The sequence below is a fragment of the Polypterus senegalus genome, chromosome 9, assembly GCF_016835505.1.
Source record: "Polypterus senegalus isolate Bchr_013 chromosome 9, ASM1683550v1, whole genome shotgun sequence".
In the NCBI taxonomy this organism is placed as follows: domain Eukaryota; kingdom Metazoa; phylum Chordata; class Cladistia; order Polypteriformes; family Polypteridae; genus Polypterus; species Polypterus senegalus.
In genome coordinates, this window is record NC_053162.1 from 29,478,529 (window position 1) to 29,491,652 (window position 13,124).

The 13,124-nt window shown below is 33.8% G+C and overlaps 1 protein-coding gene across 1 annotated transcript in view; it reads left to right on the top strand.

Annotated features, from left to right (window-relative positions):
• mrrf (mitochondrial ribosome recycling factor) overlaps positions 1-13,124 on the top strand; it is a 108,365-nt gene that overhangs the window by 57,783 nt on the left and 37,458 nt on the right. The window contains exons 3-4 of the mRNA XM_039762820.1: positions 1,908-2,060; positions 11,082-11,200. Of these exons, the coding sequence (XP_039618754.1) occupies positions 1,908-2,060; positions 11,082-11,200 (272 nt within the window). The remainder of the gene's footprint in view (positions 1-1,907; positions 2,061-11,081; positions 11,201-13,124) is intronic.

Consider the following 13,124-nt stretch of genomic DNA (forward strand, 5'->3'; position numbering starts at 1 on the left):
AATAAACATTTTTTCCCCAAAAATGCAAATTTATTTGGTCTTATTTATAGTTTTTTTCAAGGGTGCCAATAATTTTGCCACATACATTTTTGACAAGATAAACTATTCTGAAGACACTTTTGCAGGAATTGGTTTTATTAAATAAATAGTCAACGTTATTTCCAAACATTTAAGGATTTGTAGACTCATTGTATGTGTTATCTATATTAAAGTTTTTGTTCACTTTTTTGAGGGTTGCCAATATTTGTGGAGTTGTCTGTAGATACAGTGATAACCTTAGTGTTACACGGTACACTGGTGTCAAGAGACTACTAAAAAACTCAATTTTTAAAGTGGTATGGTACCAGAAGTTCTATACTTTCAGTAGGTGCTCAGCTCTTCAGTCTACAACTCTTTGACGCGTTAAGAGCTCCGTCACACTCTCCCTCATCCCATTTGTTGACACGCTGAAGGCTCCAGGTTAAACCATAAATCGCCATGCCTCATATACTTTGGAAAATTAAAGGGAAAACTGCAGACTGAAGTAAGAAAGGGAGGTATGCATTTATGTGACACGACATTTAGGAAGTGGGGGTGTGGGATGTGTCCGTTATTTTCTCCAGCGCCGTTTCCATACAGGTACTTAAGTCTGAAAGGTGGTATTGATACAAAGTCAAAAATGTTTAAATAAAGCTAACATTACTCCTAGGCCCTTCTCATTTGGGTTACTTTTAAGTTTCAGACCTCCCATTGTGTATGTAAATAATATTCAGGGATGAGAACAGGCCATTCACTACAATAAGCTTGTTCATTCTGCTCATCTATATTGTCCAAAATAACTTCAGATTAAAATAACGTCGAGATTTGAAGTTCTCCAAATTCCTATAGGTAGTATCTGCCACTAACCTGGTGCTGGAGTAGACTTTCGACCAGAGAGTTAGAGACCAGTAGATCTTAGATGGACGTACTGTGAAAAGCGCACATTGTTCAAGGGCAATCCAAACATTTTTAGAAATATGAAGAACCAAGTAGTGACACTAATATTTTGTTATGTCAGGCTAAACTAGTATATTTCCATGTCTTATTTATATGTTCATAACCAATATCCAGCAATTCATTTTTTTCATGTTTGAATAGTCAGGGAAGTCCTCTCCTGCCCAATAATTCAGAGAAAATTCTATAGCGAATAAGTTGAGGATAGTTGAATACTTTAGTCCACATTTTTTATGCAAATCATTGAACTTTGATCTTTAATATTGAGTAAAGGTGTGGATTGGAGGACATCACTTCAACCAGAGATTGATTTTTTATTTTTTTGGAAAGTTAGAACTTTTTTTTCTGATCTGTTTTTTTTTTAATTTATTTTTTTTTTATTCTATGAAAAAAGCTTTCATTTACACTCTCCTCATATAACCTGTCTTGAAGTATCCAAAAAAGGAACAAATTACAGATCCAAACAAAATATTAGTATTATGTTAATTTAACATAAATTTTAATTTTTTATAGCATATATTTGGAACAGCAAATAATGTGATTTTGATATGTCTTGCAATAGTGAAGATTTGCTCAGTGCTGCTGTGGATGGTGTATTTTACTTTTTAAAAGAGAGATATAAACAAATCTTGTACATATCTGATTTATAACAGGAAGTATATGTGACACCTGCTTCATAGGGCATAGATTTCTTTCAGCTTCCCAGTTTGATGGTTGGCTTCAAATTTAAACAAGTTACAAGTGAATACAAAGAAGCATGCTTCATTTTAAATGGAGCAGTGTAATCAAAAACAGGTGTCATACAGATTTTTCAAGAGAATTTGGTAATGTTTTCTCATTTTGAGATTGTTGCATATGATAATCCTAAATATCTCACTTACTAACTGTGCCACTTAACTATCTTTTTACTAATGATGAAATTTCATAATTTACAGCTAAAGGCAAAGGTCATCCTCATGCTAGGGTGAGCATAAACTCAGCACTTGTTGAAGAGATCATTAATCTTCAAGAGGTGGCAGAGGAGATGAATGCAGTTATCAAAAATCTTGAAGATTACAACAAGAGTTTAAACATTCGAACTTCACCCGGTAAGTCACTTTTTACGTTTAAAGACTGAAATAAAATCAAATTGAATATACAATCTATTCATGAAGCTTTACTTTTGCAGTTGAGTAAATTTGTGAATTGAAGTTATGGATGTGTACTGAACTCACCCCCACCTTAAGCTCTGTGAAAATGTTTGGACACCCTTTACTGTACTGCAATTTTTTTGACAATTGAAATAACAAATAATAAATACAACTTTTAAAGACCAAAACAATGACATTTTTATTAAAAAAAAAAAAAAAAAGCCTAATGTAAAGTTTTTGATGAACTGAAAAATGTATAAATTTTAATTTGGCATATGAGTCAATTACTCTTTTGGTTCTGTGTTTCTGTTTATTTGATTGTACTGCAGGCTGAAGTGGTGCAAAGCGTTGAAAGTGTATGAGATTTTGGTGGCGTGACATTAACCTCCACTCAAATGCAAATTAATAAATGTAGGCTATACAGAATTTCTCTTTGAGATTGTTCTCAAAAACAGTTTTGTTGTTTGTAAAGATGGACAAGGAAAATGTTTTCATGTTTTCATAGAGATAAGTTTTCTACTACAGTGGACTAAAAAGGGTGCCAGTTGGGGCAACACTGAACAGGACCAATCCACATTAAAACATTCATAAAAATATCTCAAAGTTCACATAATATGTTTGTTAGAAAAACAATCTTATGCTTACAACATCCACAACACATGTACTTATTGCCTAAATAGTGTTAAATATATTGCTTTAGAAAATAAGAATAGCGTATAAAAAAGTGAAGTACATTCAAGTGAAATTGAGCTTTTGAATTGCAAATCTGCCTCTCTTCTCATTCATTGGTCTGAAGCCCTGTCTTAAATTCAAAAGCTATCAGTCAGAAAAATGACATTGATTTGCTTAATAAGTACCAGGGTTGTCACAATACCAACATTTCAAACTTTGGTACAATCCTAAGAACAGTATTGAAATTAGATGTCATTTTTCAATACCTCATACAGTATATCGTGTAACTCAATAAAAAAAAGTGTTTAAGTAAATTGCAATTCTGTATGTATTAAAATCTTAGCATTGATGGCAAAAGATTTTAGCAATTAAATGCAAATGCTTCAAGTACTGCAGTGTTTTGTAAAAGGTAAGAGTAAATTTCTGTAAACATTAAAAAGGTAAAATGTTTAAATGTGGTCAATAGTTTTTTTTTTACATTGGTAAAAGCAAACACTACTACTGAGGTAGTAAAATGAAATGTAACAAAAACCATCAAATGTTAATTAAACAAGAATCTCTTGCAATTTTTGTAAACAGTACGCATAAAAATATTTAAAAAAACACGAAATAAAAATTCAAGTAAAAAAAACATTAATGTGGTCATTTGTAAATAATTGTTCAGAAAAGTAACACACAGTCAACTAACACACTCAAAGGCTTTTCATAAATTCTAACAGTTGCATATTGCATTTGTTTTTGTGTAAATAATTCGTAATGTTTTTGTAACTTACAATTTTTTTGCAAGAAAAACCAGCATGTTAAAGTGCTCTTTCTTAAGGCCATGGCGTGTTTTTAGTGGGCTGCAAATGACCCCTGATGTACTAAATAAATGCTCTGAAACACAGCTAGAAGTATATGAGCAAATGGAGGAGTAGAGCTACTGTTTATGCAATTGAGTACTAAAAAGTTATAGTGCCTTATATTATACAGTAAGTGTGATGAAATATTTTAAAATCACATGTAATAAAATAAAGTAATATGCTACAACAGCAGCAGACTTCCAGCAAGGATTTAAAACTCGAAGGAGTGATGGAACCCCTGCTTAATGAGCAGCACAGAACAGAGCTGGCCTGAAGGTAAAAATAACTGAAGACCCCTGACTTGATGTGTTAAAACTTTTAACTGCCTATAAATAAAAAATAATCTGGAGAAAAGAAATAAACATCATATTCCAATTTCAAAAGCAGCAGTTTACAGGATTGTTCCTTATTAATGTTTCCATAATTTGGAAAAAAAAGAGAACCTCTTTTGTATTGACTCGCTTGCAGATCTTACATAGAGGCCTGTGTGTATCTTGTGGTTTTCTTTCCCATTTGCAATAAAAACAGTATTTCCAGACACCACTCCAGCAGCCCTCTTTGTCAGTTACACATGCTGGTGAAGGCTCTGACGATGCTGAAGCTGCCATCTTATGAACACCTGTGAGTGGATGGAAGCAGGGCAGCATCTTGCAACACGACAATCTGGAAACACATTTGTAATGCAAACCATTAAAACTGAGTACTGAAGTAATTTTAAAATGTCAAAATCAATACCGATTTTTTTCAATAATTTTGAAAACACAACCGCTCTTCTTCTCTTTTTAAGGATTTAAGAAAATTTCTATATATGCTGTTTTTAGGATACTTTACCATGTGCAGCTATACTCGTTTCTTATTAATGGACTTTTTTTTTAATTGATAGTCAATTGAGTCAAGGATGCAGCCAAGTATGTATAATGAAAATAAAAGTTTTCAAAGATATTTCAATATTATAAATCTGTTTAAAGAACTGGAAATTGGTCTTACACATTTCCGGTTTTCCTAAAATGAAAATTTAATTGGAAAATTTGTCAGCATTAATTGTGCTATAATGTCTTAAGTTGTTTATTTGATAAAAATTGCAGATGTTTTCACTGTTACAAAACTGCACTAAACAGGATCTTTCCTGAGATATATTGTTCAAACAATTCTACACTGCTGTCCCATGAAGACATTTTTCCACAACCCTATAAAATATTTACATTTTATGGTAACACCTGTAGAATCTTTAACCTGTGCAGGCTTGGTTTAAACATAAAAGGCCATTGACGTTTTACCTTATGACATTCTGTATATCAAAAAGTTTGCAATGAATGCTCATAGAGTCAGGTTCAGGAAGATGCTTAAGTTGTGGTCATCTACTTTTTGCTGAGTGCTTTGGCTTTTTAGTGAACATCAAGTACATTAGGACCATACAGCAGCCTCACAATTGGAGCTATCTTACAAAAAGACGATTCTAAATTAAAAATTATTCTTTGTTCCCCAGCACTCAAACTGCATTCTGTCCAATTGCCAGTGTCATTTTTGATTTGCTTGCAAAGTCTGTACAGTCGAAAAAAAGTGCTTGGTTTTACTTCAAAATTATTGTTTAGTAAGGAACCATCTTTGGCACCCTGTACTGTCTGAGGGTTTCCCTGTGCATTGGTCATGCCACTGTTCAGCCCATGTTTTTCAAATTGCTGATAATCGACTCCAAAGCTATTTTATTGACAAACTGGTAAATGGAAGCCAGTCAGAAAAGCTTCAGAGAGGAGTATATCAATGCTAAAGAAATGAAGAATGAGAACCACCAGATCTGATTGTACCTCATAAAGTTTAACCTTATGGCACTGGTACTTGCTGCTTTCTCTTAAGGACTAGACATGTTTTACATGAGCCTTGACACATTTTTAGAAGCACGTCCATTAGCTTTACAATAGGAAAAATCACATTTTGCTTTTGTTAGGGTTTTTTTTTTTCCCCCGGCTTATGTTATTGTTTGACCTGTTTAACCTGGAACAACTGATAAACAGCAAAATTATAGACACAGTAAATCAATGTTATTAAAATTCATAGTCATAAAATTATTTAGATTTTTATGGCTAAATATCTGCATAGCTTCAAACATGTTACTCTGAAAACACGTGTGAAATATTAGAATGTGACTTTTCTCTGTGTCCCACTAAATTGTACAATGTATTTTCTAGTTCATTACTTCACAGTCATTAGTCCTTAGCTTCTATTTTTTTATTCTCTGTTTTCTTACATATGCTAAAAATAATACAAACATTTTGCTTTCATATTTTTTCAGGTCCACTGAAATTAAGTAATTTTGTTTTTTGACATATTGATTATCCATAGTTGTATCTGCTTTGCTGAAAAGTACACACATTTGTGTGTTTTTTTCATATTGAAATTTAACATTTATTAGAGCTTGTTGTGGCAAGGAATAGAATCAAAAACATAATATTGTACAGCAATGGTATTATTAATCTCATGCCATAAAATGCTGTTTCCTTGACGAGTCTACTAAAGTACTTATGAGAAAATTGGAGTCTAATGACCCAGTTCACTATTTGTTTTCCTCTACTGCTGAAGAGGTTATGTGTGAAGTATTTTTTTTTAAGTTTTTTTTATTGCTATTTCCTTAAACACTTCCATGTCAGGGCACCTTGGTTGCAACTTTTGAAGTGTTTTCTGGGACTCATTTGACTTTGGTTAGTTGAAACTGTGTTTATCAGGACTTCGAAGATGATCGTTTAATGAAATATACTGCCATGTTGTTTAACATGTATTTTGTGTCAAGTGGATTAGGGTATTTAAGCATCACTACAACATTTTTTAATATTTATCAATGCACAGAAAACAACTAAAAGAAATAAATTGCAAGGAGAGTTTTCTAGGTTATTTCTACTTCTGCCTTCTGTGTCTTCACATGGTTTGAAAGGAATTTATAATAAATTCACACATAGTTGTCTGCTATTAATATTTCTGGCTTTATTCCTTTTAGAAGAGTTATAGCTACTTCTAGACACATTGTAAATCTCTGTGGTTGAAAATTTTAAGACATCCCCAGTTTGCATACTCATTTTTTTAAGTAAAAGTGTTAATTGGAAACTTCCATAAAATGTGAAACAGTATGTATCATTGCATGTATTCTGGTTTCCTTAAAATAATGATATACAATTATAAAATAATATCATTAATCACATTTAGGTGTAATATTATGGTTCATTTAATGTTTTTGATGTACACTAATCCCTCACTATATCGCGCTTCGACTTTCGCGGCTTCACTCTATCGCAGATTTTATATGTAAGCATATCTAAATATATAACGCAGATTTTTTGCTGCTTCGCGGATTATGCGGACAATGGGTCTTTTTTACTTCCTGTACATGCTTCCTCAGTTGGTTTACCCAGTTAATTTCATACAAGGGACGCTATTGGCAGATGGCTGAGAAGCTAACCAATCAGAGCACGCAGTTAAGTTCCTGTGTGCTGAATGGCTTAGCGACAGAGAGCCGAATTTGATTCCGCGGCGTTAACCAGGAAGTCTCGTCTTGCTCATTCAGCATCAACGTGTTTCGCTGTGTAAAGAGTTAACTTTTGTGCTCTTTTGTGTTTATCTGTGTATAGTCAAGCCATTCATTATGGCTCCAAAACGATCTGCTCCTGCTACTGCTTCAGGGGTCGTGCCCAAGCGCCAACAGAAGATGTTAACAATTGCCGAAAAGGTAAACGTTTTGGATATGTTGAAGGAAGGGAAAAGCTACACCGCTGTAGGACGCCATTACGGCATCAATGAGGCTATGATTCTTTTTTATTTAAAAAGTAGGAAAGGAATATAAGATCTATGGCCGCAGTGTCCTTTTAACCAGGGTGCAAAACAAATTGTAAGTGGATGTAATAAGACAGTAGTCTGGATGAAATCTGCTTTAGAGATTTGGATTGAAGAACAACGGCGGTGCTACACTGTCGCCTGAAGAGGCTCCTTTAGAAAAGCTGTAACGCTCTCCTTTGTTGTGCAGTAAAACTAAACTCATCGTTATCGGACAAATCATTGTTGGTGAGTAATTATATAATTAATTTTTTACTTACAGTACTTAGTACATGTATGTACGTTTAGTGTCACTGTACACACATTTACTATATACAATTTTTCTTGCATTGTACGTATTTATTGTGGGTGGCCTGTCTATCATAATGACTGTAACATGTGTTATCGGAGACACTCGATATCTTTAAAATAATATTTAGGTTTTACTGTATATAAACAGTGTGTTTACTTACATAATTTCAATGAATCTTACCTAATATCTAAGAGAATACAAAGGGTTTATGCTGTATAACTGTGCGGGGAATATTTATAAACAGTGTGGGAGAGTTTATAAGGGCTTAAAATATATAAAAATAACCATAAAAACATATGGTTTCTACTTCGTGGATTTTCACCTATTGTGGGGGGGTCTGGAACGCAGCCCCCACGATCGAGGAGGGATTACTGTAAACCAAAAACACAAAACAAAATATACAAAAATACAGTCCATGTACAGTCCACCCCTTCCAGGGTTTTTCTGTCTTGCGCCCTGATATAGGTCCAGGCCTTCCACAACCCACAATTGGGTTAAGCAGGTTTGGGAATATAAAGTTATAATATGTTAAATCAGGTATTCTGAAGTAAGCTTACTGCCGTGCAACCAATAGTTCTGGGATAGGTTTGGATTCTCTGTGACCCATGATTGAATTAAGTAGATGAGTGTGCAGTCTTTATTTATTTTAAATTATAATATTGGTTATTACTTTGCCCAGAAGGCTCCTGATCTTTAAACTGCAGAAAGCCACTGACATTGATATATTCTTTTTACTTTGACAGTTATAAAATATTAATTTTATTCCATATATGGAGTACTACATTTAAGAAAAATACTATTCATGCATCTCTTCACTACAGACAGAATAGCCCCCTAAAACACTACTAAACAGACCTTAGCAGTAGGCGTGATAACACAGTAACCCTTTCATAGCTACCAAAGATTTTGTAAAGTTGGCCTTGACCAGGAAGAATCCATTTTTGTTAATCATTTCCTGAAAATGTTTTTTGTGAAAGGGAAATGTCAAGAAAGTCTTGTTAAAGTGTTTGCAGATGTTACAAAGAAGCAAGTTTTCAGGTAATCGTCTGGTGGGGCAGGAAAAGTCCAATTGGTTGGAAATTAGCATTTTGAAGGGTTCCATCAGACTTGTGTCAAGTCTCTGTGTGACTGCAGTGTAGTGCTTTTTTCCTCCTTTTAATTCCCCAGTCTAAACAAAACCGGATGAACAGTTCACTTCTTGTAATATATATTTCTGTTGTTTCTACCCATACTAACAAAACACAAGTGAAAACACTGCAAAGATATTTTTTGTTGCAGTTGTTTTATTTAATTTTTTATTATGCACTAAATTAGTTATTGTAAATTTGAACTTAAAGCCATCTTATATTTAATTTGGGATGTTTCTGCTGTGTTTCACTACTAAATATATGACAAGTCTTTTTTTTTTTTTTTGTTATATCCTACAAAAAATAAGAAACAGGAGGGTTAATGTTATTTACTGTCAAAGATGTAATAAGGGCCTACATTTCAGCTACAAATTTACAACATTAAAACAAACGTTCCCATCAGTGTCTTTATAAAGGAAATTACAAATTAACAGTGCAAACTAAGGTGATGTTAATTTTCAGACATTTTAGTAACCTGTGTTACATATTTTGATGCATAAAATATAGTGCCTATAAAATTAAAAAGATTGGGTCACCTGAAAGCTAAATTTTTTAAACAGTACATGACATGTTGCATGGTAAAGTATAAAATAGCTGATTTCAGCAAATTAAAACAAACTCTGCGTTAATCACTTAGCCTTGCTTAGAGGAATAGTACTTTATTTGCCCCCAGGGGAAATTTAACTTTTATCGAAGCTCAGGAAATAAAAAAAAACATTATAACAAACAACATCAACTCTCAAACACACACAAGAATTACAAAAAAAGAAGAAAAACACTTTTGACTTGGCTAAAGATAATAGAACATTGGGCTACTATAAAGGTGTATTCCCTTTGGATATGAAGGAGACCCCATAATATTTCTTGACACAGTTGTTCTGATTACTTAATTGACTAAATGTCGTCAATGTTAGTGTGTCAAAGAGGAATTTTTTCTTTCTTTCACTACTACCTCCAGCAGGTCGCGGGTGCATCCCGTATCAGAGCCTGCCTTCCTAATCAGCTTGTTGATTCGGTCGACCTCTGTTGAAGGGATTTTACTGGCCCTGCATGCCACAGTGTAGAAAAGCACACTGGCTGACACAGAGTTATACACCTTGTAAAGTTTGTCATTACCCATGCAAAAAATGAGTCTGCTCTGCCATTTTTATATTGTTCTCTAAAATGTATTGTTTCATTTTTTCTTACTTTTATATTTTATTTGTCACAAGTTTGCCCAAGTCTCATTTCTATCCATGTGTAATAATTTCATCTGATCATAGATTATTTGCCATCATATATAGTTTGACTTCAAACTTAAAACAACTTATTATTTGTATCTACTCAGTACCAATAATGTGTATTAAAAAGAGCAGAGGCCCAAACACCAATACCTGAATGTCACTTTCAACATCATCCAATTCTAAAGAAGTTCCACACACAATACCCATTTACTCTGTGTGTGTTATAACCGTTTTGCACCCATGTACACAGTGCACCTTAAATTCTCTTTTTTAACTTAGGACCCCAACCTGAGAGGCTAGGGACTATCAAAGGTCATCTGAAAACAAGATATATAATATACTGTATGCTCCTCTCTGATCGTCTGCTTTTATGGCCTCTTCAGTTTCAGTATGTTACTGTAACATGATCTCCTGTATCTAAAACCTGACATGTTTTGCTCAACCATTACTAATTGTTTCCATTTATTTACCTGTAAAATAAAACACAATTACTTACTGAAAAGCCTAAATAGTTTGACCAAAGACATGGAGTAGTTTTGTATCAAGCTGTACATAGAATCAGTAGTATGTACTGAAATCAAATGTATAGACCACTGCAAAAAATGATTTCTCTAGTTGTAAGTTGGGGACTATTGGGATTCCCCATTACTTCTTGCATTGCCAAAGATGTGCCGGTGGGTATGTGCACATGAGGGCCCTACGGTGGATTGGCACTGCTTCCAGGGCTGGTTCTTGTCTTGTACCAAATGTAGCCAGGGCAGGTTCCAGCACAACACAATCCTGAATTGGACTGAGTTTGAGAAATGCTATATTATTTTTGTGTTTTGACTAAATCTCAAGTTTAAAATCTAAAATGACATTTTTTTAATTGGAATGGCAATGTTTTTGCTACATATATATATATATATATATATATATACAATATCTCACAACTTACTGTAAAATATATGTCAAGAAATATGTTCTTGGAATGTTTACATATTTATTTCAACGCATCTTTCTAGGTGCTCTTGACCATATTGTTGTTGCAACAAAGGATGGAAAATTCCCCTTAAACCAAATTGGGCAAATTTCTATGAAGTCCCCACAGCTTATCTTAGTGAATATGTCCAGCCTTCCAGAGGTATGTTTGTTTTTGCTAGAACTTGAACTGTAATAATTTTGTAATGACTCATTTTTTTTTTTGCTTTCTCAAACCGTTTTTTAACTAGTACACTCTTCAACCCAGTTTTTTTTTTTTTATAAATTTTAATAAATACCAGCAGAGTACTAACAAATTTGTTGCCTTTAACTAAACCCTCATAAGTATTGTATGTTACTGATAAGGTTTGAAGAAAATATCTATAACTATGTCTTAATGACTGGTAATTCAAAGTGAACATTCAGTCAAAGTTTATTTTAAAATTCAACTTAAATTGTAGAGGTTTTTTGTCTATGTCCTATAGTGAGCTCTCTCAGTGTAAATATTTCTGCTTGAAATAGCTTATTTTGATTTTTCAGCCATTCTTATACGATATGCAAAAAGGTACATAGAAAAGCAGACTACATAATTAAAATAATGTGTGAATTTAACACCTGGCAAATGAAGATTTAACTATGTCAGGATCTTTGCTTGGTAATGTAACTTAACAATATTGTTTCTGGTTGACATAAGGCAGTCATTAAGGTAAGTTCTACAGTTTCACAGTTTATTAGTATGTTTCTATAAATAAATAAGGTAAATCTGCAGAGTATAAATGTTATACGTACCTATGTAAAATCGATGATTTTTTTTTTTAAAGTTGCTGGTAGAACCAAGAAGGAGTCTATTTCCAAAAAGACTAAATCACATTTATTTTGATATTAGTGCTGAATCATTAGTAACTGCAAAACTAATATCATAGAATAAAGAAAAAATTCTTAACATAAACATTTGGAATGTATTGCCTTATGTATTGTGTCAAAATGTATCAATACACAGGTTCAAAGTCCAATGGAGCCACACTTTAACAGTTGTTGATATATACAGTATAGCTGTCACAGTGCACACCCACCCAAGCAGAATACCACTACGTAACTGAGCCAGTCCCCAGCTCAGAGGTACTGGTCTGAGGCACTGAGTTGCCTTGCCTTTATGCTTTTCACCTTGGAGTCTTGTTGTAAAAGAGTAAAATGTGTTTGCAGAAATAGTCGCCATATGTTAAGTATTTTAAGAGGTGATCTATGGTGCTACTGCTCATTAAGCAGTCCTGTGTATTAATTGATCCCTGCTGTACTGAAATTTACTTTTCAGCCTTAGTAGTGAAGTCTTAAAATCTGTTGTAATGATTTTCACAGTAGGTAAATCTCATTATTGCGGACCAACCATACATTAAAATGTTTTTATTTGATTTTATATTTGAATATGCTATTTAGAAGTAAATGGATCAATACCTTTTTCAGTCCTCCTATCCTGGCAAGAGATGCAGTAGCAACATGTTGAGAGGATCTGACCAGTCCACTCTATCATCAGTAGTTACTTCCAGTACTCCCTCTGTAATTTCCAGAGTCTGTTAGGCCAGCTGAGAGAAATAATCCTTCCATCGTGTCCTGGATCTGCCCTGGGTCTTTTGCTAACTGCTAACCTTTTCCAACTGCTCTCTCCATACCAAAAGAGAACAAGAAAAGACCATGACCTTGGATTTTTAGCCACATCTCACTCCACTGTGAACCATTCCAGGTTGTGCCGGAGATCACGGTCTGATGAAGCAAAATGTCAATATTGTATTCCAACATTAGAGATTCAATCTTTAGGTCCCCAAGCTGTATATTCTTCAGTATTTGATATTTGATATCACGATTATGAATGTCATGAACTGGAAAGGTCTTAAAATGCACATTTGGCCGAGTCCAACAGCCATATTAAATGGACTGTGCTTGAGAGCAACTTTATGAACAAACGCTACTCTTGCTCCACAGTGCATGAATAGAATGTACCAGTGGCCCTGAAACCCAAATTTCATGAAGCACCTCTCACAAGATACTGTGGTTATGCTGTCTTAAGCTTTTTCGAGATCCAAAAAGCAGGA